Below are 27,630 nucleotides of genomic sequence, written 5' to 3' on the forward strand. Positions count from 1 at the left end.
CTATGCAAACCGAAAGCCATTTATCAACAACACCCAGAAACGCAGCCGGCTTCGCTGGGCCCGAGCTCATTTAAGATAGACTGATGCAAAGTGGAAAAGTGTTCTGTGGTCTGACGAGTCCATATTTTAAATTGTTTTTGGAAACTGTGGACGTCGTGTCCTCCGGAACAAAGAGGAAAAGAACCATCCGGATTGTTCTAGGCGCAAAGTTGAAAAGCCAGCATCTGTGATGGTATGGGGGTGTATTAGTGCCCAAGACATGAGTAACTTACACATCTGTGAAGGCACCATTACTGCTGAAAGGTACATACAGGTTTTGAAGCAACATATGCTGCCATCCAAGCAACGTTACCTTGGACGCCCCTGCTTATTTCAGCAAGACAATGCCAAGCCACGTGTTACATCAACGTGGCTTCATAGTAAAAGAGTGCGGGTACTAGACTGGCCTGCCTGTAGTCCAGACCTGTCTCCCATTGAAAATGTGTGGCGCATTATGAAGCCTAAAATACCACTACGGAGACCCCGGACTGTTGAAGCTGTACATCAAGCAAGAATGGGAAAGAATTCCACCTGAAAAGCTTCAAAAATTGCTCTCCTCAGTTCCCAAACGTTTACTGAGTGTTGTTAAAAGGAAAGGCCATGTAACACAGTGGTAACAATGCCCCTGTGACAACTTTTTTGCAATGTGTTGCTGCCATTAAATTCTAAGTTAATGATTATTTGCAAAAAAAAAAGTTGTTTCTCAGTTGGAACATGAAATATCTTGTCTTTGCAGTCTATTCAATTAAGTATAAGTTGAAAAGGATTTGCAAATCATTGTATTCTGTTTTTATTTACGAATTACACAACATTGGATATTGGTAGAGCCAATATCCAATGTCCTAATATTGTATCGGAGGTGAAAGACATGTATTGGGACATCCCTGGTAAACAACAGGGACAGACGTGCAGGCGGAAAATGGCGGCCTTGTCAAGACAAAGTGAAAGTGACATCCCTCTGCCTCCCTCCACAGCCCACCTCCATCGTCAGCTACAATCACCTTGGCAACAACGACGGCAAGAACCTGTCCTCCCCGCAGCAGTTCCGCTCCAAGGAGATCACCAAGAGCAACGTGGTGGACGACATGGTGCGCTCCAATCACATCCTGTACCGAGAAGGCGAGAAGCCCGACCACTGTGTGAGTGAAGCGCAGAGTGGACAATCATCGTGTGGTCCATGTGTACGAGCGCCTGTGTGTGTGTGTGTGTGTGTGTGTGTGTGTGTGTGTGTGTGTGTGTGTGTGTGTGTGTGTGTGTGTGTGTGTGTGTGTGTGTCCATACAGGTGGTGATTAAGTACGTTCCTTACGTGGGAGACAGCAAGCGAGCCATGGATGAATACACCTCTGAGATCATGATGGGAGGACTCAACACCCTCGTACTGCACAACACCTGCGAGGTCACAGCTTATGTCATTGTTATCTTCTTCTTAAGCCAATTTCCTATCTTTTCTATGACTTCCTGTTCCTGCCAACTCTCCCTGTCCTTTCTTTTCCAGGGGGACGGCATAGCATATGCCTTTTTTTTTTTAAACTGGACTTTTGGTTATTAGTGGTTTTGCCACATAAATTCTGCCTAGCAACAAGTGGCCGAGCAATTCTGTCGATCTGGCTTGCAAGCTGGGTCTTAACGCACGTTTATACTCCTAATATTGAAGTTAAAGTACCAATGACTGTCACACACACACTAGGTGTGGCAAAATTATTCTCTGCATTTGACCCATCACCCTTGATCACCCCCTGGGAGGTGAGGGGAGCAGTGGGCAGCAGCGGTGGCCGCGCCCGGGAATCATTTTTGGTGATTTAACCCCCAATTCCAACCCTTGATGCTGAGTGCCAAGCATTGCTGCTTTACTAAAAATCCAACAAGTTTTGTGATATTGTAGTGAAATTATTACTATTACTTTTTTGCAACAATCATCCAAATGTATATTTTTTTATATATTATTTGTTTCCATTAATTCCTCATAACTTTAACTGCATTTCTTGTAAATCGATCACTTTTTTAAAATTACTATACACATTTATTATCATAATTATGCAATCCATTTTTTTTTAAAATATCAACATTATTTTGTAAAATTGGTACTTTTTTCTTCTAAAATGTATGTGTCCAATATATATACACATATTACAACTTACCAAAGACTATAAAAATGGGACCCATTACCTCCCTGCTTGGCACTCAGCATCAAGGGTTGGAATTGGGGGTTAAATCACTAAAATGATTCCCGAGCGTGGCCACCGCTGCTGCTCACTGCTCCCCTCACCTCCCAGGGGGTGGAACAAGGGTGATAGGTCAAATGCAGAGAATAATTTCACCACACCTAGTGTGTGTGTGACTATCATTGGTACTTTAACTTTTAACTTTTTAATTCTTGTAAAATCACAACTTTTTTTTCTCTTAATAGTATAAATAATTTCTTGTAGGGATGTCTGATATCGGACTGCCGATATTATCGGCCAATAAATGCTTTAAAATGTAATATCTGAAATTATCGGTTTCAAAATTATCGGTTTCAAAAAGTAAAATGTATGACTTTTTAAAACGCCGCTGTGTACACGGACGTAGGGAGAAGTACAGAGCGCCAATAAACCTTAAAGGCACTGCCTTTGCGTGCCTGCCCAGTAATAATATCTACGATTTTTCACACACACAAGTGAATGCAAGGAATACTTGGTCAACAGCCATACAGGTCACACTGAGGGTGGCCGTATAAACAACTTTAACACTGTTACAAATATGCGCCACACTGTGAACCCACACCAAACAAGAATGACAAACACATTTCGGGAGAACATCCGCACCGTAACACAACAGAACAAATACCCAGAACCCCTTGCAGCACTAACTCTTCCGGGAAGCTACAATATACACCCCCCGCTACCCCCTACCCCCAAACCTCAACCCATTTTTGCCATGTTGGCATTTTTTTCCATAACTTCAGTTGATTTATTTTGGAAAACCTTGTTACATTGTTTAATGCATCCAGCGGGGCATCACAACAAAATTAGGCATAATAATGTGTTAATTCCATGACTGTATATATCGGTATCGGTTGATATCGGAATCGGTAATTAATAGTTGGACAATATCGGAATATCGGATATCGGCAAAAAAGCCATTATCGGACATCTCTAATTTCTTGTAAAGAAAATATGATTTATTTTCCTGTGAACTGCAACTCTTTTTATTATTTTGACTTGTAATATTACAAGTTTTTTTTATAATGACAACTTTTTTCAGGTAAAAGAGTGTTAAAACCAAATTCTTGTCATAGAATTATGATTTTTTGCGAAATTAAAACAATTTTTTACTACTTTATTGCCGTAAAATTGAGACTTTTTTTCAACTCTGCCTTATTCTCATAAAATGTTAACTTATCTCTCATCATATTACAACTTTTTTGTTGTAAGATGACGAATATTGTCTCCCAATATTACAATAGTTTCCTGTCATTTTGCAACTTTATTATTCATATTGACATTTTTTAGATATTACTTCCTTTTTTCTGTAAAATTAGGATTTGATTCTAAAAAATGTTTACAATTTATCACTCATTAAATTACAACCTTATTTTACAACTTTTTTTTGCATAATTACGCAACTTTTTTTTCTTAGAATACGTTTTTATTCCCTTAAAATTAGAGCATTCCACCCGTGGTATTAAAATTATATTCCCATTAACTTAATTTTTGTGAAAATATGATTTATAACTTTTTTCTCATGATACTTCGACTCTCTTTTTGTGAAGTCATGACATATTTTTTAATAGAATTAACTTGTGTTTTTCTTCAATGCTTGACTTTAACCAAATAAAGTCACATTATGGATTCTAAACAACTGCCCTACCATTTCCCCCCCCACAGGACTCTCTTCTCGCCAGTCCGATCATACTGGACCTGGCCATCCTGACAGAGCTTTGTCAGCGTATAACCATCCGACCCGAGGGAGACGATCACTTCCAGTCCTTCCACAGCGTCCTGGCACTTCTCTCCTTCCTTTGCAAGGCCCCGCTTGTCCCGGCCGGGACCCCCGTCATCAACGCCTTCTTCCGGCAGAGATCATCTATAGAAAACATCATGAGGTACACGTAAAGAGCAAGTCCTTTTCATCTCCTGTGATGCAAAAGTTAAAATTGACGCTTTCTTTCCAGAGCGTGTCTTGGTCTCCCACCTCAGAGTCACATGCTGCTGGAGGAAAAGCTGCAGAGACACTTCCTGTCCCCGCACTGCGTCAACGGCAACGCTGCCTCTTTGAAAAAGAAGGCCCCGCCTTTTACCAACGGGAACAAAATAGAGGCTACCAACGGCATCTATGCCAATGGAAACGGCGCCGAGTACCTAAAATAAATAATGTAACAAGACTGTAAACCTTACAAATAACAACCATCACGGGAACAAAATAGAGGCTACCAACGGCATCTATGCCAATGGAAACGGCGCCGAGTACCTAAAATAAATAATGTAACAAGACTGTGAACCTTACAAATAACAACCATCACGACCAGACTGGTCTCCTTTGCAGACATAAACCAATTAAAAGACAGTTAATTCCCTAATGTTAGGTTTGTAATCCATCCAACCCACAAACTTTAATAAAAGTCCTCATTGAAGCAAATATTTTAGTTGGGTTTTACCATGAATTGATTTAAGTGGACCCCGACTTAAACAAGTTGAAAAACTTATTGGGGTGTTACCATTTAGTGGTCAATTGTACTGAATATGTACTGTACTGTACAATCTACTAATAAAAGTTTCAATCAATCAATGTGTTTGTCTTATTTTACGTCCAAACACAAAAAATAAGTACGGTCTCAACACTCTCCTGTCACTTCATTAGGTACACAGATCCAAATAAATCTAATAGTAGTCGATACCAGAAAGGTATGGGATGATACAGAATAAATATGGCGTGGTACCAAGTTTTTATTATTATTATTATAGAGGTTTATTTGAAATAGGGACAGATACAAAAACATAGACATCTGAAACAGTTATCCGACGCATGCATCACAGTGTTTGTAGCCAAAGCTAATTTACAACACTTGTCCCCAACAACAACAACACAGATCCAACATCATTAAAATAGGAAAATAAAAAATAGAGTGAGTTGATAATAATGATAATAGTAATAACACAGACAAAGTGCAAACTAGATAAAAGCCAATAATAATAATAACACAGACAAAGTGCAGACTAGATAAAAACCAATTAGTAAAAATGAGTAAATACTAAACATGGGAACACGATTGTTGCTCAACTAGCCATAATTTTGTTTGTTTTTTGAAAGTGACAAGTGCAGGTATACTTTTCAAAGTGTCCGGTAAAGAGTTCCATAGTTGTGGTCCTTTTATTGAAAAGGCAGTCTGGGCAAAAGATGTTCTGCGGAATGGAACACAACAGTTGCCTTTTGACACTGCTCGGGTGGTAGATCTGGTACCACTTTGCAGTCTTGTTGGTACAGTCAGTGCAACTACCAACTATAAATAAATATTTGACATCGTGTCATCCGGACCAAAGGGGAAGCGAACCATCCAGACTGTTATCGACGCAAAGTTGAAAAGCCAGCATCTGTGATGGTATGGGGGTGCATTAGTGCCCAAGACATGGGTAACTTACACATCTGTGAAGGCGCCATTAATGCTGAAAGGTACATACAGGTTTTGGAACAACATATGCTGCCACCTAAGTGCCGTCTTTTTCATGGACACCCCTGCTTATTTCAGCAAGACAATGCCAAGCCACATTCCTCTTCTCCCCTGTCCCTTGCGAGGGGGAGTTGCATAGGTCCGGTGGCCATGGATGAAGTGCTGGCTGTCCAGAGTCGGGACCCCGGGTGGACCACTAGCCTGTGCATCGGTTGGGGACATCTCTGCGCTGCTGACCCGTCTCCGCTCGGGATGGTTTCCTGCTGGCCCCGCTGTGGACTGGACTCTCGCTGATGTGTTGGATCCACTGTGGACTGGACTTTCACAATATTATGTCAGACCCACTCGACATCCATTGCTTTCGGTCTCCCCTAGAGGGGGGGGGGGGGTTACCCACATATGCGGTCCTCTCCAAGGTTTCTCATAGTCATTCACCGACGTCCCACTGGGGTGAGTTTTTCCTTGCCCGTATGTGGGCTCTGTACCGAGGATGTCGTTGTGGCTTGTACAGCCCTTTGAGACACTTGTGATTTAGGGCTATATAAATAAACATTGATTGATTGATTCAGCACGTGTTACAACAGCGTGGCTTCGTAAAAAAAGAGTGCGGGTACTTTCCTGGCCTGCTTGCAGGTCCAGACCTGTCTCCCATCGAAAATGTGTGGCGCATTATGAAGCGTAAAATACGACAGCGGAGACCCTGGACTGTTGAACGACTGAAGCTCTACATAAAACAAGATTGGGAAAGAATTCCACTTTCAAAGCTTCAACAATTAGTTTCCTCAGTTCCCAATCGTTTATTGAGTGTTGTTGTAGTGGATTGTCCGAAGCTTAAGCAGGCAACAAAAGTAGTTTAGTACAACAAATGTATTTACCCATTATCAGAAGTGCAGGTTGAATTGAGTTGGCCGTGCAGACAGACCACATGTACTCCGGAGCAAACAAGACACACACAAGCCAAAATCACTTCCTAGTCCCGGTCTTCTGCCATTTTTTATATGTCCATTGTGCGTCACTGTTTGTTATCTCGTGCGTCATGATTGTTTTGTTTTGGTTTGTCTGTTCCAAAACAACCTCGTATCTCTTAGTCATATTTGGAAAATCTAAACATTCTGTAGACAGGTTGGCATAACTCCATATTCACCTTTGTCCCACAACTGGTCCATTCAATGGCACAAAATAGAAGAGAATTGAAAATGAGCGGACATTCTTAATAGACAAGAAATATAGGTCAAAAGGTCAGAAATTCTACGACATAGTTAAAAGAAAAGGTGATGTAACACCGTGGTGAACATGCCCTTTCCCAACTACTTTGACACGTGTTGCAGCCATGAAATTCTAAGTTAATTATTATTTGCAAAAAAATAAAGTTTATGAGTTTCAACATCAAATATCTTGTCTTTGTAGTGCATTCAATTGAATATGGGTTGAAAAGGATTTGCAAATCATTGTATTCCGTTTATATTTACATCTAAATAATTTATTGTAAAAAATATGATTTATTTTCTTGTGTACTGCAACTCTTCTTTCTATGTTTTATTATTTTGACTTGTAATATTACAAGTTTTTTTTAATGGCAACTTTTTTCAGATAAAACAGTGTTAAAACCAAATTCTTGTCATAGACTTATGATTTTCTGGGGAATTAAATACATTTTTTTACTACTTTATCGCCGTAAAATTGTGACTTTTTTTTTCAACTCGGCTTTATTCTCACAAAATGTTAACTTATCTCTCAGCATATTACAACTTTTTTGTTGTAAAATGACGACTATTGTCTCCCAATATTACAATAGTTGTTTTCCTGTAATTTTGCATTTTTATTCAAAATGACATTTTTAGATATTACCACCTTTTTTCTGTAAAATTAGGACTTAATTCTAAAAAAATTTATTACTCATCAGATTACAACTTTATTTTACAACTTTTTTTTTTGCATAATTACGCAACTTCTTTTGCTTATAATACGTTTTTATTCCCTTAAAATTAGAGTGTTCCCCCCGTGGTAAAATACGACAGCGGAGACCCCGGACTGTTGAACGACTGAAGCTCTACATAAAACAAGAATGGGAAAGAATTCCACTTTCAAAGCTTCAACAACAAGTTTCCTCAGTTCCCAAACGTTTACTGAGTGTTGTTAAAAGAAAAGGTGATGTAACACAGTGGTGAACATGCCCTTTCCCAACTACTTTGGCACGTGTTGCAGCCATGAATTTCTAAGTTAATTATTATTTGCAAAAAAAAAATAAAGTTTATAAGTTTGAACATCAAATATGTTGTCTTTGTAGTGCATTCAATTGAATATGGGTTGAAAAGGATTTGCAAATCATTGTATTCCGTTAACACAATTTCCCAACTCATATGGAAACGAGGTTTGTAAATTACGTATTAAATAATGTTTATAAAACCTTAATGGAGGTGTTTGGATGTTTTTCAAGGGCTTTACCATAGGGTCTATTGTAAGCAGACTTTTATATAATATCTAGAATGCAAAAAAATACAAAAAACATATGCCTTCTTGTCTTACATAAGGATTGTGAATGATAGGCAATATGCCACAAAAAAAAGTCTGGTTCCCCTTTAAGCGCAACATTTATGACTAAAGTGGTGAAGCTGTATTTTTATTTGTACTTTCATTTTACTGCAACACATATGAATTGTTTATTATTTAGTTAGATTTTTTTCCATTAGAAGTACTACAAAATTGTATGCAAGTTTATTTTTCATTAGTTTTTATGAGTCCCTTCTTTTGCAGTATATTTGATAAGTAGTAGTAGTAGTAGTAGTACTTATTTTTGTAATCAGCCTGACCTAAGCCTATACAATAATCTTTGTGACTAACACATGCTTCCATGTGTATCCGGTGAATTGTAAGTAGGTTAGAAATAATCATTGAATATGATTAAAAATCAGGAGTAAGATGACCAATTCCGTGTCCACCTGTAGTGGAAAAGTTGGGCCCAGAGGTCAAAAAGGTTAAAAACCCTTGTGTATGCTACAATATTTTATGGCATATTTGTTTTTTTCCTTAACACAATAAACACAAAAACACTTACAATTAAGCTTAGTCATCTTTTAGGCATGTTGTCACTTGTACAGGTGTACCTCATGTTGCTGCAAAAGTAGTAATATTGTATGTCAACACTGTCTTTCAGGTATGCTTTTCTTTGGTGAGAGGGTGACTGCGTGTGGTTGTTTTCATTTTATTTTACATGTTACGAAGTTTTAGATAAGCGTGAACATTTTATTTAATTTAAATTTTTAAATTGAACAACAAACATACATTTCTAATTCACACAAACGTCAAGGCACTTTCAACATCAAAGAAAGAAAACAAAAGCAAACACAGAGAGTAATAATACTAAGAAATATAAGGGAGAAAAAAAAGACAAAAAGGGCTACCTAAATCACTTTAAATGTTTTTAACAAAGATATCAATTTTTTAAAGGGCTTTTGTACTCTTAATCATTCTCCAAGATTGGATTGATAATTGTAACCCATAAGCCAATTAGAAAATGTAAGCCTTAATTTTCATAAATCGACATTTATGTAGAAAAAAATTTGCCTGGAGCATTATAATGTTGATAAAAAATTCTATGTTACAGTCGTTTATAAAAAAAATACCAAATTTGATCTCTAAAAAGAGTGAACAAATAAAATACACTCGAAATTTGTTGCGAAAGTGTTGAGCTGAAATCACTTCCGGCTCAAAAGACGATTGTATTGAAACCGCTATTTTCAAACTAATAGCTGACTAAATAGTTTACGGAAGAACATATTTGAATTAGTCCACGTTTTAACTATATCACAAATAAAAACGTTATGCGGGACTTTAGGTATGATACTCACTTTTTGAAGCACCCACTTCCGCTGCCACCAACAAACATGGCCGACAGAGAGAAGCGCCGGTCCGGAGTGTCTCCCCCTGCTGTCGTGGCCGAAGGCAAGACCTCCAAGTCGGACACGGACAGAGACTTCCTATCGCAGGCCGGCGTCGGGGAGCTTCTACGCGGTGCCGTGTTAAAGATGGTCGAAGCCAGGCCGGACGACCCCATTGGCTTCCTGGCCGACCACTTCGGCGGCCTCGCCTCGGTGGTGGAGGCCGGCAGCGGCGACAAGGACCACCTGAACAACGGCTCGCCGGGAGGAGGAGCCCTGGCTCAGCAGCGTCTAAACCGGGCACTGTGGCACCTGCGCCTGGCTCACCACTCCCAGAGGTAATATAGCCTGGTGGACCGCAATGTTCTACTTAGTGATGGGTTGATGAGGCGCCATGAAGCGTTTCGACCAGGGGTGTCCAAAGTGCGGCCCGGGGGCCATTTGCGGCCCGCAGCTAATTGTTTACCGGCCCGCCACACATTCTGGAAATACTATTGTAAAAATAAAAAAGAACATTAAAAAAAAAGTGGAATGAGGTGAAATCTAACGAGAAAAAGTTGCAATGTTGACACAAAAGCTGCCATGCAGGCTGTTTTTTTTCTTTTGTCTTTCTTTATTTTTCTTTTTTTGCCATTGCTCAAAAAAAAAACAATGACAAAAAATCCATGTTATAATGAATTATTTTCAGGGCTCCAAATACTTCAAATATTTCACTTTAAAATGTTTTATGTGGTAAATATTGCATATATTGTGTAGTAGCCATATTAAAAACATCAAAGTTTTCTTTGACAAAAGCGCATAAAACAAACAAAATAATAGTTCCAGCATAAAATCGACAGATATATCTGAAGTTGATCTCGTAACTTAAGTGTTGAAGGTAAAAGAAAAACCTAATAAAAATGTATCACTTTATGAGTGGGGCACCTTTTGGATCCCAAATATATTTAGTGATTTTTTAGTTATCTTTTCACTGTGATTACTCAAAAATATGAAATAATTAAAATCAATGGTGTCCTGCATTATTGGGGCGGTATAGCTCGGTTGGTAGAGCGGCCGTGCCAGCAACTTGAGGGTTCCAGGTTCGATCCCCGCTTCCGCCATCCTAGTCACTACCATTGTGTCCTTGGGCAAGACACTTTACCCACCTGCTTCCCAGTGCCACCCACACTGGTTTAAATGTCACTTAGATATTGGGTTTCACTATGTAAAAGCGCTTTGAGTCACTAGAGAGAAGCGCTTTATAAATATAATTCACTTCACTTATTGATCTTTTAGGGCTCTAATTACTAAATACTGCATATTTCAGTTTTACTATAAAAAAAACTAAGTTGTTTTTGACAGAAAAGCCATAAAACATATTACTTTATATCAACTTGAAGTTGATATAGAGATTTACTGTAAGCGTTAAATAATTTAAAAAAAATAATAATCTGACTTATTTTTAACATTTTAATGACTGAGACCCTTTATGGTCCCCGGGACCCCTAAAGGTAAAATAAATAAAAAATGCATATATTTTGTTATGGTTTGAAAATGAAAAATATCAAAATGGCTCCCACATGCTTTAATTTTTCCGTGTGCGGCCCTCAGTGGAAAAAGTTTGGACACCCCTGGTTTCGACACATTGCAAAACTATTGATACTGTGTCGATACTGTGTCACTAAATACTGACATCTGCTGGACATTAAAAATCCCTACAGGCAACCTATGGACCGACTCAACTGACACTGATTTTATGACCTAGTACAGTGGTCCCCAACCACTAGGCCGCGGCACGGTACCGGTCCGTGGATCCATTGGTACCGGGCCGCACAAGAAATTAAAAAAATATATAAAAAATTATTATTATTTTTTTTAAAAATTAAATCAACATAAAAAACACAAGATACACTTACAATTAGTGCACCAACCCAAAAAACCTCCTTCCCCCATTTACACTCATTCACACTCATTGGCACAAAAGGGTTGTTTCTTTCTGTTATTAATATTTCTGGTTCCTACATTATATATCAATCTAGATCAATACAGTCCGTAAGCACACATGATTGCATTTTTTTTCTGACAAAAAAAAAACAAACAAAACAAAACCCCCTCCCCCCCTGCCCCTACTCCCCCCCCCCCCCCCCCACCCGGTCCGAGGGACAAAATTTCAAGCGTTGACCGGTCAGCAGTTACAAAAAGGTTGGGGACCACTGACCTAGTATATACAATAATATAAACCAAGTCATTGTATTTCATTTAGGATTATTTAATATCTTCATTTAAATAAAAATATATTTTTATCTTTTTTAGATACAGTCAATAAATAATGTGAACATGTATCATAACATGGAAATCTAAGAGAACGTGTTGTGAATGAGGATGCTTGTGGACTGGGAATTTTTTTATTAATTTTTTTACACATTTTTATTTAAAAAAAAAACAGTTTTTCCAACGTACGATTTCCATTCTTAGTTATTATTTCTCCGGCTGTAGGGCACAGAGGAGGCGTCAGTGCGACACAGTTCGCGTATCGGTCACGTGACCGACACAGCTCATGATCGGTCACGTCACAAAAGCGGTATGCGCACCGACACAGGGTTTTGCTCTATGAGCTCGACGCATGCGCCAATGCATCTGTGTTGCTGGACCCATCACTACTTCTACTGCATTCTTGTATTGTCGGAGTAGTTAACTTAAATTATGACACTATTAGCACACTCGCCAGTTTATTAGGTACACATGCACAATTAAAACCATTTTTTTGATTCTTTAATTAAATAGTATGAATATTTTTTATTGGCCCCTTCCTGCTCTGTCACTGACAAGAATCGCAAATTATCCTGAACATTCTTACTGACCCCATGGTAAATGGTAAATGTGCTATTATGTTGGCGCGACTAGAAGTTTTTCACACAGCTCTCTACAAAAGCACTCACTTGGGTCTGTAGCCAAATCACCACGGAATTTGGTGCACGCTTTTAGAGGACTGACAAGCAGGTGTGTCAAATCCAAGCAAGATTTGTTAAAAAACAAAGCATTTTCAGCAAGGTATTGTCCATAAAGTATGTATTACATTTGTGCTAGCATGTCTTACACAGAATTTGGATTTATAAAAATGACATGTTTGTTACAGTTAAAACTGCAATAAAGTTTAAAGTAAAAGTACCACTGATAGTCACACACACACACACTAGGTGTGGTGAATTTACCCTCTGCATTTGACCCATCCCCTTGTTCCACCCCCTGGGAGGTGAGGGGACCAGTGAGCAGCAGCGGTGGCTGCGCTCGGGAATTATTTTGGTGATTTAACCCCCAATTCCAACCTTGATGCTGAGTGCCAACTAATATTTCTGTTGTTATATTTCCTTAACCCAGATCGGCGTTCAGCAACAACGTCCGTGTAGCTTACAACCTCCTGAACCTCGCCGGGGCCTTCCAAGGTCCACATGAGGTACAGGAGGACCCCCGTGATTCCCCAAGAGTGTCAGGCGGAGGGGGCGTCCGAGGGGGCGTGTACATACAGACTCTGCAGTGCCTGTGCAGCGAGGGCGGCATCCCGGCCTCCACCGCCGCCCCTCTCCTGTGTCGCCTCCACTGCCAAGACCACGAGGTCGTCCCTTACGACGTCTTCCGCCACGGCGTGCTCACGTGCGCCATTTTCTCGGACTACATCCGCCAAGCCCAGCGGCTTTACGCCGAAGTGTGCTGCCCGGACGAGGGGTCGCCGTCACGGGCGCTGTGTCTGGCCGTGCTCGGCACCCTGAAGGACGCCTTAGAGACGTCGCGGGCGTGTGACGCCAACGCCAGAGGCGACCTCTGCTTGGAGTCCGGGGCGAAGGCCGTTCGCTACCTGGAGGCCAACGCCAAGATGTCGCCGCACCAGCTGGCACAGGCCATGACGGCGGCGCGCACGCGGGGGCCGGGCGGCGACATGGACGCGAAGGAATTCGAGAATTCTGCAGCGGAACTCTTTATCGCTCGTGTTAAAGTTGTTACTTGACAGTGTGCTACTACCGCCAGCTGACTGTTTAGAGACTTGAGTAGAAGTACCTTCCATAAAGAAGAACTATATGCATGTTCCTTTGTTTGCTGAGAAATGCAATAATGTCTGATCTTCAACCCGTGCAATAAATTCCTTATTTTGTTGAAGAGGTTCATTTAGCCTACTGATGTGTATTTATAAATGGTTGATTTATATAGGCTAGTCTATAAAGTCTATATCAGTGTTTTTCAACCTTTTTTGAGGCAAGGCACATTTTTTTCATTAAAAAATCCGGAGGCACACCACCAGCAGAAAACGTTAAAAAATGAAACTCCACCAGGTCTTCATGTCTTATTTTGAGTGTGTTGGTGTTTTCCTGTGTAGTGCTTTAGTTCTTGTCTTGCGCTGTTATTTTGGTGGCCCTTCCTGTTTTGTTGGTGATTTCCTGTAGCACTTTCATGTCGTGTCAGCAAGCAAGGCTATTTATGTTGTTGCTATCCTTCTTTGTGTGGACGTTGTTGATTGTCATGTCATGTACGGACTGACTTTGTGGACGCCGTAAGTTTTTGCTGTCGTCCAGCATTCTGTTTCTGTTTACTTTGTAGCCAGTTCAGTTTTGCTTCCGTCTTGCATAGCCTTTTCCTTTCCCTTTTGTTCATTTTTGGTTTAAGCATTACAAACCTTTTTACCTGCACCCTGCCTCCCGCTGTGCTCTGCATATTGGGATCACTACAAACCGTCCTCGTTTCACCCGACACATTTGCAAAGCAATTAACTACCAGCTGCCACATTATGACATGGAGTATTACGTGGTTACCATGCTGAGTTTTACACAACACAGACACTAAGCAACGGCACATTATTTGCAGATTATAACTTGATGTGTAAAAAATATTTTTTGGACCAATTAGGTGAAGTTGCATAATTTCCCGCGGCCCACAAACACTAGTCTATATTATATTATATAGTCTCTAATGAAGGCTGCAGAAGCATGGTTGCCGAAACTTGTAAGGTACAACACTTTACCTTATTGCTGATATCCATCCATTTACTACCGCTTGTCCCTTTTGGGGTCGTGGAGGGCGCTTGAGCCTATCTCAGCTGCATTCGGGCGGAAGGCGGGGTACACCCTGGACAAGTCGCTATCTCATCACAGGGCCAACACAGATACAGTTCACTTCACACACTACGGCCAATTTAGTGTTGCCAATCAACCTATCTCAGCCATTTATAAATAATTCCTAATTTTATTATTGTCAGACTCGGCGATATTAAACTATATATTTCATTTATTTATGTATTGTGTATTTTTATTTCACCAATACAACGAAATAACTTCAGTGGAACCTTGTGACGCAGGAATATTTTAACCCCGTCCACCTCCGACCGCTAGGTGGCAGCAGACACTATAGTCGCCGACGGAGAAGACACCCGGAAGCGGACTTTCTCCCCGTATAAACGTCACAACATTAGCCATAGCATCACTTGTTTACAACTATTTACCTCCTTCAATCGCATGTGCTGTGTTGTTCTGTGAACTTCTCAGATATGGAGGACGATGAACGGCTACGCTCTTTCACGTTTTTAATGACTTACATGCTGCTCAAGCGCCGGAGAGACTTAAACAGCGCGGATGTTGAGAGACGTAATGAGATCCAGAGACGCGTCCGACAGCGACAATACTTCTTCCAGAGGCAGAGGAGGATGATGATGGTCGGTGTTACACATTAGTTTTGTCTTACATGTATCCATTTAGATCCAATAATGCTGTGCATTGGCGAATATAACAATACTCAGTTTTAACAACATGTTAATTGATGCAACACTGCTGCAACCCACAGTAGAGAAAGCATATTGGGAATTAATGTATCGTTATAATGAATGTTATTGTTTTGAGTCACTGTGGACATAAATGTCTTGCATAAATGTTTCTAGGCCACAGATAATCATGCCATGTGTTGTTGTTTTATTTACTGGTCATCCATCCATCTTCCGCTTATCCAAGGTCGGGTCGCGGGGGCAGCAGCCTAAGCAGGGAAGCCCAGACTTCCCTCTCCCCAGCTACTTCGTCCAGCTCTTCCCGGGGGATCCCGAGGCATTCCCAGGCCATCCGGGAGAGATAGTCTTCCCCCTGGCCTCCTACCGGTCAGACGTGCCCGAAACTTTAATCTCATAATTTAGACTTCTTATCTCGTAATTACGACTTTTTATGTCACAATTTTGACTTTTTATCTTATAATTACGACTTCCTTATCTCATAGTTTCGACGAACGGTTGGGATATTTTTTTTTGTGGCGGCAACTGGCTTCCATACTAAAAAGGCTTAACAGAAACAAACAGTGAACTAAAACACATAGAAAATATGCAACTAATTGACGGCGTGGGTTCCCTCCGGGTACTCCGGCTTCCTCCCACCTCCAAAGACATGCACCTGGGGAAAGGTCATACTTGCCAACCCTCCCGAATTTTCCGGGAAACTCCCGAAATTCAGCGCCTCTCCCGAAAACCTCCTGGTTTTCAGCCGGAGCTGGAGGCCACGCCCCTTCCAGCTCCTTGCAGACCTGAGTGAGGACAGCCTTTTTTCATGTCCGCTTTCCCATGATATAAACAGCGTGCCTGCCCAATCACGTTATTCCATGCGAGGCGTCCGGCATACCGCCGATGAGCATGGTGCAGATGGAGAAGATCTTCTCGGCGTCCGTGTTGGCGCACACGTTGCCAAAGCCGACGCTGGTCAGGCTGCTGAGGGTGAAGTAGAGGGCGGCGATGTACGGGCCGCCGACCGTGTTGTTGACGTAGGGCACCTCCAGGTGTTTGCCCAGCTCATGGAGCCATCCTCGGGGAAGAGACGGGAGGACAACAGGGTGACAAGAACTAAATCATCCAGACTAGAGATAAATTGTATTATTATGTTTATCTTACCTAAAAATAAGTATATTTGTTAATTTAAAAAAAAAAAAAATACATTTTTAGTATGCTAAAAACATCAAAATTAATTGTATTTGTATTTTTTCGGACTCCTTATTACATCCAGCCATAGAATTATACATTAAAATAAACATATTTGAAATAATCAATTTTAAATGAACATAATAATTCATTTAAAATGACCATATTTAATTATTAAAATAATTGCTTGTTTATCAACCACTTTAGCATTTTATTCATTACATTTTGTAGCTCTCAGAAGCCAAGTTATGTTATATTCCTTAAGATTTATTTATGCAAGTTTGAAGTATCAATTATCTAAACCATACTTGCCAACCTTGAGACCTCCAATATCGGGAGGTGGGGGTTATGGGGGGGGTGGGGTCGGGATGGGGCGGGGGGCGTGGTTATTTACCGCTAGAATTCACCAACTTGAATATTTCATATATATTTCATATATATATATATATGTATGAAATACTTGACTTTCAGTGAATTCTAGCTATATATATATATTTATTTTATTTACATAAAAGAAATACTTGAATTATCTATCCATTAGATGGCAGTATTGTCCTGTTTAACTTCTCCGTTCATGACTGAGAAATCATTTCGGCCACCGTGTTCAATGGAGAAGTCTGTTCTACATATTTACAGGCAACATACACCTTCCCCTTCGAACTGTCCTGGATGAACTGAAGTTCTTGTTTCCATTCGTTTTGGAACTTGCAAGCGTATTTATATTGTGGGAAAGCGGACGTGAGAATAGGCTGTCCCCACTCAGTCTCAGGTCCGCATTGAGCTGGAGGGGGCGTGGCCTCCAGCTCCGGCTGAATACCGGGAGTTTGTCGGGAGAAAATCTCTGCCGGGAGGTTGTCGGGAGAGGCGCTGAATAACGGGATTCAAGTATGATCTAAACACAGTTTTGTTTGCATATTTTCAGGATGTAAATACTTGACTTGGTGAATTCTAGCTTTAAATATACTCCTCCCCTCTTAACCACGCACCCTGCCCCCCCTTCCCGAAATCGGAGGTCTCAAGGTTGGCAAGTATGGGATAGGTGAATTGGCAATACTAAATTGGCCCGAGTGTGTGAATGTTGTCTGTCTATCTGTGTTGGCCCTGTGATGAGGCAGCGACTTGTCCAGGGTGTACCCCGCCTTCCGCCCGAAGGCAGCTGGGATAGACTCCAGGACTCCCCGTAACCCAGAGAGGGACAAGCGGTAGAATATGGATGGATGGATGGATGGAAGTTAAAATGTGAGGAGAAAGTTAGCAGTTAGTCTCGAAGAGATGAGTACAAATATTATATGTTATTCTTATTGTTGTCTTCCCAGATGATGATAGCGGGGGGTCTTCGCTCCAACGTTCACATTCGCACACGCCCCTGGACGACCGTCCCGAGCACGGATTGGTGGGAGCGCGTGGCTATGACTGAGTTCCAGCCCTCCGACTGGCTGGACAAGTTCCGGATGAGCCGCGAGACCTTCTTCTACATCTGCGACAAGCTGCGCTCCCGCCTGACCCGCCAGGACACCAGCTTCCGCCTGGCGCTGCCCGTGGAGAAACGCGTGGCGGTGGCTCTGTGGCGCTTGGCGTCCAACGTGGAGTACCGCACCATCAGCGCCCTGTTCGGCGTGGGTAAATCCACCGTGTGCAAATGCGTGCGCGACATGTGTCACAGCATCGTGGCGCTCCTCAGCGCCGACTACCTGCGCTCGCCCACCGAGCAGGAGCTGGAGGAGTCGGCTCGGCTTTTCTTGTCTCAGTGGGGCTTCCCGCACTGTGCCGCCGCCATAGCAACGCTCCACACGGCCATCATCACCCCCTCCAACAACGCATCCGACTACGTTAACCCCGCCGGCTGGCTGTCTGTGCTGTCTCAGGTGGAGCGCTCTCCCGGGTGTTCTCTTGGAAACGCCTTACACCAGATGGCGACTAGTTTAAACCTTTGATTTTTTACAGGTGGCGGTGAACGGCCGAGGGCTGATCTGGGACGTTTGCGCCTGCTTCCCAGGAGGGATGGAGCCGGCAGACATCTTGCAGAACTCAGTGCTCTGGGCCACGGCCGCAGAGGGTGGGCTGTCACAGGTGCCACCATCCCTCTTCATGGGGAAGCAACTCAGGTAAATGCCACACCCTTGCATTGTTGTCCACTTCATTGTGACTCTCCATATTCTGCATGCCGTTCTTAAAAAACATTTTATCATGATTGTTTTCAAACATAAACTTCTAAGTTAAAAAAAAAAGATTAACCTCAATTTGTTTTAGTATTAAAAGTATTGTTTACATTGGCATCCACATAAACGGGTTTTACTGTAATGAATACTATGCGGCCTTTGTCCAAGTGTCTTGATATCAGCAATGCTCCCCTTTTTACACTTGTTACTTAAAAGCAAAGACAGTAGCTCAGTTGCCAGATTTTTACCGTACAAATAACTGGTACAATTTTTCCATTTACAGTAATGCACTGTAAAAACAACATTTGTAGATTTTAGTTTTAAAAAAGGCAGCTCAGTCGCCAGAATTTTACTGTAAAAATAACAGTGACAGTTTGTTTCCATTTACAGGAAAAAACTGTAAAAGCAATGATTGTAGATTTTACTGTAAAAAAACAAAAAAACTTGCAGTTCAGTCGCCAGAGTTTTACTGTCAAAAAAACTGTTGTACCATTTTTCTATTTACAGTAATGCGCTGTAAAACAACCGTGGATTTAACAATAACAAGTCGCAAAAATTTTGCTCTAAAAATAAGATGTACCGTTTTCCATTTACAGTAATACACTGTAAAAACAAAGACAGTAGCTTTTACGGAAACACAAAAAAAGGCAGCTCAGTTGCCAGATTTTTACCGTGAAAATAACTGGTACCATTTTTCCATTTACAGTAATGCACTGTAAAAACAACAATTGTAGATTTTAGTTTTTAAAAAGGCAGTTTAGTCGCCAGAATTTTACTATAAAAATAACAGTGTCAGTTTGTTTCCATTTCCAGTAATACACTGTAGAAACGATTGTAGATTTTACGGTAAAAAAACAACTTGCAGTCCAGTTGCCAGAATTGTCCTGTCAAAATAACTCTTGTACCATTTGTCTATTTACAGTAATGCATTGTAAAAGAACCGTAGATTTAACTATAAAAAAATGACAGCTCAGTCGCAAGAATTTAACTCTAAAAATAAGTGGTACAGTTTTCCTTTTACAGTAATGAAGTGTAAAAATTGGCATAGATTTTATAGTAAAAAACTGACAGGTTAATTGCCAGAATCTTTGCTTAAAATTACAGTAGCACCTTTTTTACATTTACAGTAATGCTCTGTAAAACAACAATTGTAGATTTCACTATAAAAAAGGCAGCTCAGTCGCCAGAATTTTATTGTAAAAATAACAGTGTCATTTTGTTTCCATTTACAGTAACACACTGTAAAAACGATTTTAAATTTTACAGTTAAAAAAAACTTGCAGTCCAGTCGCCAGAATTTTACTGTCAAAATAACTGTTGTACCATTTTTCTCTTTACAGTAATGCACTGTAAAACAACCGTGGATTTAACGATAAAAACATGACAGCTCAGTCGCGAGAATTTTACTCTAAAAATAAGTGGTACCGTTTTCCATTTACAGTAATACACTGTAAAAACGGACATAGGTTTTATAGTAACGAAACTGACTGGTCAATTGTCAAAATTTTTGCTTAAAATTGCAGTAGCACCTTTTTTACATTTACAGTAATGCTCTGTAAAAACAACAATTGTAGATTTCACTATAAAAAAAAATTGCAGCTCAGTTGCCAGAATTTTACTGTAAAAATAACTGTCAGTTTGTTTCCATTTACAGTAATACATTGTAAAAACAACGATTGTAGGTTTTACAGTAAAAAAACAAAACTTGCAGTCCAGTCACCAGAATTTTACTGTCAAAATAACTATTGTACCGTTTTTTTATTTACAGTAATGCACTGTAAAACAACCGTGGATTTAACGGAAAAAAAAAGAGCTGAGTCTGGAGAATTTTATTCTAAAAATAAGTGGTACCGTTTTCCATTTACAGTAATGCACTGTAAAAACGGACATAGATTTTATAGTAAAAAACTGACAGGTTAATTGCCAGAATTTTTGCTTAAAATTACATTAGCACCTTTTTTACATTTACAGTAATGCTCTGTAAAAACAACAATTGTAGATTTCACTATAAAAAAAATTGCAGCTCAGTCACCAGAATTTTACTGTAAAAATAACAGTGTCAGTTTGTTTCCATTTACAGTAATACACTGTAAAAACAATTGTAGATTTCACGGTAAAAAACTTGCAGTCCAGTCGCCATAATTTTACTGTCAAAATAACTGTTGGACCGTTTTTCTCTTTACAGTAATGCACTGTAAAACAACCGTGGATTTAACAATAAAAACATGACAGCTCAGTCGCGAGAATTTTACTCTAAAAATAAGTGGTACCGTTTTCCATTTACAGTAATACACTGTAAAAACGGACATAGGTTTTATAGTAACGAAACTGACTGGTCAATTGTCAAAATTTTTGCTTAAAATTGCAGTAGCACCTTTTTTACATTTACAGTAATGCTCTGTAAAAACAACAATTGTAGATTTCACTATAAAAAAAAATTGCAGCTCAGTTGCCAGAATTTTACTGTAAAAATAACAGTGTCAGTTTGTTTCCATTTACAGTAATACACTGTAAAAACAATTGTAGATTTCACGGTAAAAAAAAACTTGCAGTCCAGTCGCCAGAATTTTACTGTCAAAATAACTGTTGTACCATTTTTCTATTTACAGTAATGCACTGTAAAACAACCGTGGATTTAATGAAACAAAAATGACATCTCAGTCGTGAGAATTTTACTCTAAAAATAAGTGGTACCATTTTCCATTTACAGTAATGCACTGTAAAAACAACAATTGTAGATTTCACTATAAACAAATTGCAGCTCAGTCATCAGAATTTTACCGTAAAAATATAAGCGATACAGATTTATTTACAGTAATGCATTGTAAAAGCAAGGATTGTAGATTTTAGAGTAAAAAAAAAAGGCAGCTCTAGCGCTAGAATTTAATAACAGTGGTAGGGTGTTTCCATTTACAGTAATACACTGTAAAAACAACAATCGTATTTTACAGTAAAAAACTAGCAGAATTGTACAGTGGTAAATATTTATTTTTACAGTGTAGTGATTGAGTTTTGCAACAATTGCTGCTTACTTCACGTCACTTCCTGTCTAGCTATGTGCTGCTTGGGGAGCCCTGCTACCCGCTCCAGAGCTGGCTCATGAAGGCCTACCCGGACAAAAGGCCCACGAGGTCCAACCCCGTGGCGCTGACGGAGCGCCAGCAGCTTTTCAACCAGCGACTCCGCAGAGCGCGCCACGTCTCCCAGGAGGCGCTGCTGAGGCTGAAGGCGCGCTGGCAGTGCCTGAGCAAGAGGAACGACTGTGGCCTGCACGTGGTGCCCACCATGATCCTGGCCTGCTGCATTCTGCACAACGTGTGCGAGTCTCACGGCGACGCATTCAACGGGGAGTGGCTGACCGAGGCGGCCGAGGCGGAAAGCCCCCAGCCGAGCTACGCCGAGGCCCCCGCGAACGGTGGCGAACCGAGTCAGGGAGAGGAAGTCCGGCAACTTTTTTGTGACTATTTTCAACAGTCTGATGAAAGGAGCCCATCATCATGAACAAAAACTGCAGATTACCATGACCTGATATCACCTGACAGACATTTGAGAACACACAAACTACATACACACCTTAAAAAATGTATCACAGTAAATACATACATTTTTGTAGCAGATTCCTAAAATCTTGTCACAAAGAGGAAGAGCACAGCGCTCCTGTCTCTTAGGAGATCTTTTCTAGCATAAACATATTGCTTTTGTATTAACTTATGCCTTTATTTATAAGTAATGAGCCGTTTGGTGTGGTGTAAAAACAAAATAAAAAATAAATACACCTGAAAATGTGGCCTCTGGAACTATTCAGTGAGTGGAATAGCCATGCGCTGAAATAATAGTCAATTAAATAAATGCATATGCCATTAGATCATTAAAAATACCATTCACTGAAAAAATGCCTTTCAATAAACAATTGAAAAAATGTAATAAAAATATACATTTCTTAAAAGCAATTTTAAATGGGGTATACTGCTTGTACATCTCCAAGAGAACACTTTCTAAATGTCATGAAATAATTTAAAAAGCTATCAAATTGAGCCTGAAATAAGTATTGGTTATGAAATTGATAACAGATTTTTCAGTATTATTGTAAAAAACTTGTACTGATTGAGTGATTTGTAAAAAAAAAAATCACAAAGTAAAAAGTTAAAGAACCAATGATTGTCGAAATTATTCCCTGCATTTGACCCATCACCCTTGATCACCCCCTGTGACGTGAGGGGAGCAGTGAGCAGCAGCGGTGGCCACGCCCGGGAATCATTTTTGGTGATTTAACCCCCAATTCCAACCCTTGATGCTGAGTGTCAAGCAGGGCGGTAATGGGTCCCATTTTTATAGTCTTTGGTATGACTCGGCCGGGGTTTGAACTCACAACCTACCGATCTCAGGGCGGACACTCTAACTACAAGGCCACTGAGCAGGCCACAAACCCTTGTTTATGTAAATTAGTTACAACGGTATATTTATTTCCGTGAATTAGGTATTAATTATAAATCTCAATATTTTTTGGAGCTAAAGTATAATAGACCTTTTTTACAAACTTCTAAATATGGTTTATAACATTATTAAAAGTCTCTGGAGATTAAATAAACCAACCTTTGCACTCGTTTTTTAATCCAATATAGCAGTGGTTCTCAAACTTTTTTAACCAAGTACCACCATCATGACCAACATTAAAATACAGTAGCGTAGTAGGCCTAAGTATTCATTCAAACAAGGCAGAGGTTTAATTTAACACAGTTATCTAATATTTTGGCCTAACACTGTGTTTGAATATAGCTAAACAAAACACTGTACTTTAATCAAGTGATTCTTTAGCGCAACACTAGATAGCTAGTGGTACACGTACCACAGTTTGAGAATCCCTGCAATATAGTAAAGCTTCCTGAGGCTGAGCCAATCATTGGCCACGATACTGAACAGCACGCTCTGATTGATTTGATCTCATCTCGTGGCCAATACTAATTTATAGTGTTGATAATTGGAGTTCGTTTAGCCATTTGATGCGAAAAAATGCTTAAACTAGGCCAACAATATGTACAAAATGTTTGAAAAAATCAGCGACAAAGTGGAGTCGCAAACTCCGAAGTGCGATGTGGAAAGGGACGAGTGTATTTACTATTTAAATGATTTATTTGGTTTGTGTACCCTGCCTCTCTCCCGAAGTCAGCTGGGATAGGCTCTATGGCGCCAGCTCACCCAGGACCCTAACCCAGTGTTTTTCAACATTTTTTGGGCCAAGGCACATTTTTTTTCATTGAAAAAAATCCCACTTGCAGAAAACATAAAAAAGCAGCCGATATTGACAGTAAAAAGTCGTTCTCGCAATTGTTGGATATGAATTCAAACCATGACCAACCATGCATCACTATAGCTCTTGTCTCAAAGTAGGTGTACGGTCACGACCTGTCACATCACGCCGTGACTTATTTTGAGTTTTTTGGTGTTTTAGTTCTTGTCTTGCGCTCCTATTTTGTTGTTGATTGTCATGTCATGTACGGATGTACTTTGTGGACGCCGTCTGCTGCTCCCCACGCTGTAAGTCTACACGCTGTAAGTCTTTGCTGTCGTCCAGCATTCTGTTTTTGTTTACTTTGCAGCCAGTTCAGTTTTAGCTTAGTTTTGAATAGCCATCCCTAAGCTTCAATGCCTTTTGTTTATTTTTGGTTTAAGCATTAGATACCTTTTTACCTGCACGCTGCCTCCTGCTGTCGTCTGCATATTGTGATCACGGCAAACCACGTTCCCGACATCCACAAAGCAATTAGCTACCTGATGCCACCTACTGATATGGAAGAGTATTACACGGTTACTCTGCCGAGCTCTCGACAGCACAGACACTCAACAACAGCACATTATTTGCAGATTATAAATTACTGGTTTGCAAAAAAATATTTTTAACCCAATTAGGTGAAATGACAATCTCTCACGGCACACCAGACAATATCTCACGGTAGACTAGTGTGCCACGGTAGACTAGTGTGCCACAGTAGAATAGTGTGCCACGGTAGACTAGTGTGCCACGGTACAATAGTGCAGTGCTTTTCAACCCTTTTTGAGCCAAGTCACATTTTTTGCGTTGAAAAAATCCAGAGGCACACCACCAGCAGAAATCATTAAAAAACAAAACTCAGTTGACAGTAAAAAGTCGTTGTTGCAATTGTTGGGTATGAATTTAAACCATAACCAACCATGCATCAATATAGCTCTTGTCTCAAAGTAGATGTACTGTCACCACCTGTCACATCACCCCCTGACTTATTTTGCGTTTTTTGGTGTCCTGTGTGTAGTGTTTTAGTTCTTGTCTTGCACTCCTATTTTGGTGGCTTTTTCTGTTTTTTTGGTATTTTCCTGTAGCAGTTTCTTGTCTTCCTTTCAGCGATATTTCCCGCATCTACTTTGTTTTTGCAATCAAGAATATTTCAGTTGCTTTGTATCCTTCTTTGTGGGGACATTGTTGACTGTCATGTCATGTTTGGATGTACATTGTGGACGCCGTCTTTGCTCTACAGTAAGTCTTTGCTGTCGTCCAGCATTCCGTTTTTGTTTACTTTGTAGCCAGTTCAGTTTTAGTTTTGTTCTGCATAGCCATCCCTAAGCTTCAATGCCTTTTCTTAGCGGCACTCACCTTTTGTTTATTTTTGGTTTAAGCATTAGACACCTTTTTACCTTCACACTGCCTCCCGCTGTTTCCGATATATACATACTTGCCAACCTTGACACCTCCGAATTTGGGAGATGGGGGTTGGGGGGGTTTGGTGGTAGCGGGGAGTGTATATTGTAGCGTCCCGGAAGAGTTAGTGCTGCAAGGGGTTCTGGGTATTTGTTCTGTTGTGTTTATGTTGTGTTACGGTGCGGATGTTCTCCCGAAATGTGTTTGTCACTCTTGTTTGGTGTGGGTTCACAGTGTGGCGCATATTTGTAACAGTGTTAAAGTTGTTTATACGGCCACCCTCAGTGTGACCTGTATGGCTGTTGATCAAGTATGCCTTGCATTCGCTTTTGTGTATTTAAAAGCCGCATATATTATGTGACTGGGCCGGCACACTGTTTGTATGGAGGAAAAGCGGACGTGACGACAGGTTGTAGAGGACGCTAAAGGCAGTGCCTTTAAGGCACGCCCCCCAATATTGTTGTCCGGGTGGAAATCGGGAGAAAGGTTGCCCCGGGAGATTTTCGGGAGGGGCACTGATATTCGGGAGTCTCCCGGTAAAATCGGGAGGGTTGGCAAGTATGCATCTACAAAGACATTAGCTACCGGCTGCCACCTACTGATATGGAAGAGTATTACACGGTTACTCTGCCGAGCTCTAGACAGTAGAGACACTCAACAACCACACATAATTTGCAGACTATAATTACTGGTTTGCAAAAAATATTTCTAACCCAAATAGGTGAAATCAGATAATCTCCCACGGCACACCAGACTGTATCTCACGGCACACAAGTGGTTGAAAAACACTGCCCTAACCAATACAACTGTAGTTTCTAATAATGGCCACTAGATGCCGCTGGTATTCAGGTAGGCATTTCGCCATTAGGAACGCTTTCTTTATACAGACTATTATAATAATGATCATTATTCATTTAATTAGAAGGTGTGTTTACTTGATCACCTGCCATGTCAAATATACGTTTACAAACCACAATATAACAAATGATTCAAACGAAATCAGCCCAGAGTGTCAATCAAAACAGGCTTATTTTGCAATAGAGTTGTCACAATGAATACAAAACATTATTATTAGTACTGAGATGATGTCAGTTTATTACAATGGTACTAATTGTGTGTGTGTGTGTGTGTGCTACCTTAAACTGGAATCCACCCAGCTCGTCCTGCTGCTGTCACTCAGCATCTCCTCCCCCTGCCAATGCATCAGGCTGCTGCTGGTGGATGTGCAGCACACCGCCTTCTTCCATCCAGCGACGAGCCAGCCGCGGCGCCTTTAACCAGAAAAAAAACCGGCTAATGTCTTATCCCGAAACCGTCAAAATGACCCAGGGCGTGATGGGGGTGCTGCCCCGCCATCGCTAGCTAGCTCCGGTCTGACTCCGGTCCCTCCCGTTCCCTTCTCCACCCCCAAACCGGCAGAGAGAAGGCACCGCTGGGCTTGGCTAGGCTAACGTTTTTTTTTTTAAATATTTTTTTTAACTACAAGCGCGACTTTATAGCTAACATTTCCTTTCCCCCGGGCGTGAGCCTCTTGCTAGCCGGCTAGCACCGTCGGCTACACCGCGGTGATAAGCGACGTTTTGTCGGCTCACGAAGAGGGTGAAAAAAAAGCCGATTTAGTTTGTATTTTGAACCCAGTGGTGGTTATTATTGTTATTATTGAGAAGAAGGAGACACGGTACTACCGCCACCTTGTCCGAGGAACAGGGCCACAAGTGGCGGCTTGAGCTCGGCTAGCAAAGCGGGACAAGTTGACAGCGAGGCCCCGGTTGTTGAAGCTTCCCCTCCCCCTTCCTCCGCCGCCGCCGCCGCCGCCACCTCCTCCTCCCCGGCCGGGTCCACTCGTCCCCGTCCCTGCGAGACCGCCCTGCTAGCCCTCCCTGCGCCTTTCCCCCTCGCCCGCCCGCCCGCCCGAGATTTACAGAATCGGCCGGGGCGGAGGAAAGCTGAAAATCCGCCGGGGCGAGGCGAGTGTTTTTCTGGCTCCAAAAGCGGGACTGCCCCCTAAAAAAACGGCAAGACGGGAGGATGACTCTGGAGTCCATGATGGCTTGCTGCCTGAGCGAGGAGGCGAAGGAGTCGAAGCGAATCAATGCCGAAATTGACAAGCAACTTCGCCGAGACAAGCGAGATTCCAGGAGGGAGCTGAAATTACTTCTCCTCGGTATGTGCCATTTGCTAATCCTGACATACTTTTTTTTAACCATTATGGCCTGTTTTTTCCCCTTCCTCCATGGAGCTCCTTGGGGCCTTCTCCCCCCCCCCCCCCCCCAGTGCTAGCAAACATGCTAGCATTGATGACACATTATGTCATTATTGCACA

The 27,630-nt window shown here is 41.1% G+C and overlaps 4 protein-coding genes and 2 long non-coding RNA genes across 12 annotated transcripts in view; 4 read left to right on the forward strand and 2 right to left on the reverse strand.

The window, feature by feature from the left end:
* The window catches only part of LOC133646199 (uncharacterized), a 28,541-nt gene extending 27,299 nt beyond the window's left edge, over positions 1-1,242 (reverse strand). For both annotated transcript variants that reach the window (XR_009825240.1, XR_009825239.1), the window contains exon 1: positions 1,041-1,242. This is a non-coding gene — a long non-coding RNA (uncharacterized LOC133646199). The remainder of the gene's footprint in view (positions 1-1,040) is intronic.
* The window catches only part of LOC133646191 (inositol-3-phosphate synthase 1-A-like), a 24,731-nt gene extending 19,932 nt beyond the window's left edge, over positions 1-4,799 (forward strand). For 4 of the 5 annotated variants that reach the window (XM_062041315.1, XM_062041317.1, XM_062041314.1 and 1 more), the window contains 4 exons: positions 1,014-1,178; positions 1,323-1,436; positions 3,907-4,124; positions 4,194-4,799. In XM_062041315.1, the coding sequence (XP_061897299.1) occupies positions 1,014-1,178; positions 1,323-1,436; positions 3,907-4,124; positions 4,194-4,389 (693 nt within the window). In that variant the 3' untranslated portion in view covers positions 4,390-4,799. The remainder of the gene's footprint in view (positions 1-1,013; positions 1,179-1,322; positions 1,437-3,906; positions 4,125-4,193) is intronic. The other variant, XM_062041318.1, reaches the window with a different exon arrangement.
* On the reverse strand, positions 2,939-27,058 carry LOC133646200 (uncharacterized). Its single transcript, XR_009825241.1, has 3 exons — positions 26,444-27,058; positions 9,536-9,913; positions 2,939-4,105 (listed from the first exon to the last, which is right to left on the reverse strand). It is a non-coding gene; the product is annotated as an uncharacterized LOC133646200 (long non-coding RNA).
* Positions 9,410-13,750, forward strand: tpgs1 (tubulin polyglutamylase complex subunit 1). The gene is made up of 2 exons (XM_062041323.1): positions 9,410-9,903; positions 12,923-13,750. Exons 1-2 carry the CDS (start codon positions 9,509-9,511, stop codon positions 13,545-13,547), a joined length of 1,020 nt encoding a protein of 339 aa, XP_061897307.1. The 5' UTR covers positions 9,410-9,508; the 3' UTR covers positions 13,548-13,750.
* Positions 14,950-22,569, forward strand: LOC133646192 (uncharacterized). The gene is made up of 4 exons (XM_062041319.1): positions 14,950-15,242; positions 17,795-18,343; positions 18,423-18,583; positions 21,691-22,569. The coding sequence occupies exons 1-4, from the start codon at positions 15,078-15,080 to the stop codon at positions 22,136-22,138; spliced, it is 1,323 nt and encodes a 440-aa protein (XP_061897303.1). The 5' UTR covers positions 14,950-15,077; the 3' UTR covers positions 22,139-22,569.
* The window catches only part of gna11b (guanine nucleotide binding protein (G protein), alpha 11b (Gq class)), a 71,181-nt gene continuing 70,026 nt past the window's right edge, over positions 26,476-27,630 (forward strand). Inside the window, exon 1 of one of the 2 annotated variants that reach the window (XM_062041322.1) lies at positions 26,476-27,471. In XM_062041322.1, coding sequence (XP_061897306.1) covers positions 27,336-27,471 — 136 coding nt within the window. In that variant the 5' untranslated portion in view covers positions 26,476-27,335. The remainder of the gene's footprint in view (positions 27,472-27,630) is intronic. The other variant, XM_062041320.1, reaches the window with a different exon arrangement.

Source organism: Entelurus aequoreus, linkage group LG03 (assembly GCF_033978785.1).
Source record: "Entelurus aequoreus isolate RoL-2023_Sb linkage group LG03, RoL_Eaeq_v1.1, whole genome shotgun sequence".
Lineage (NCBI taxonomy): Eukaryota > Metazoa > Chordata > Actinopteri > Syngnathiformes > Syngnathidae > Entelurus > Entelurus aequoreus.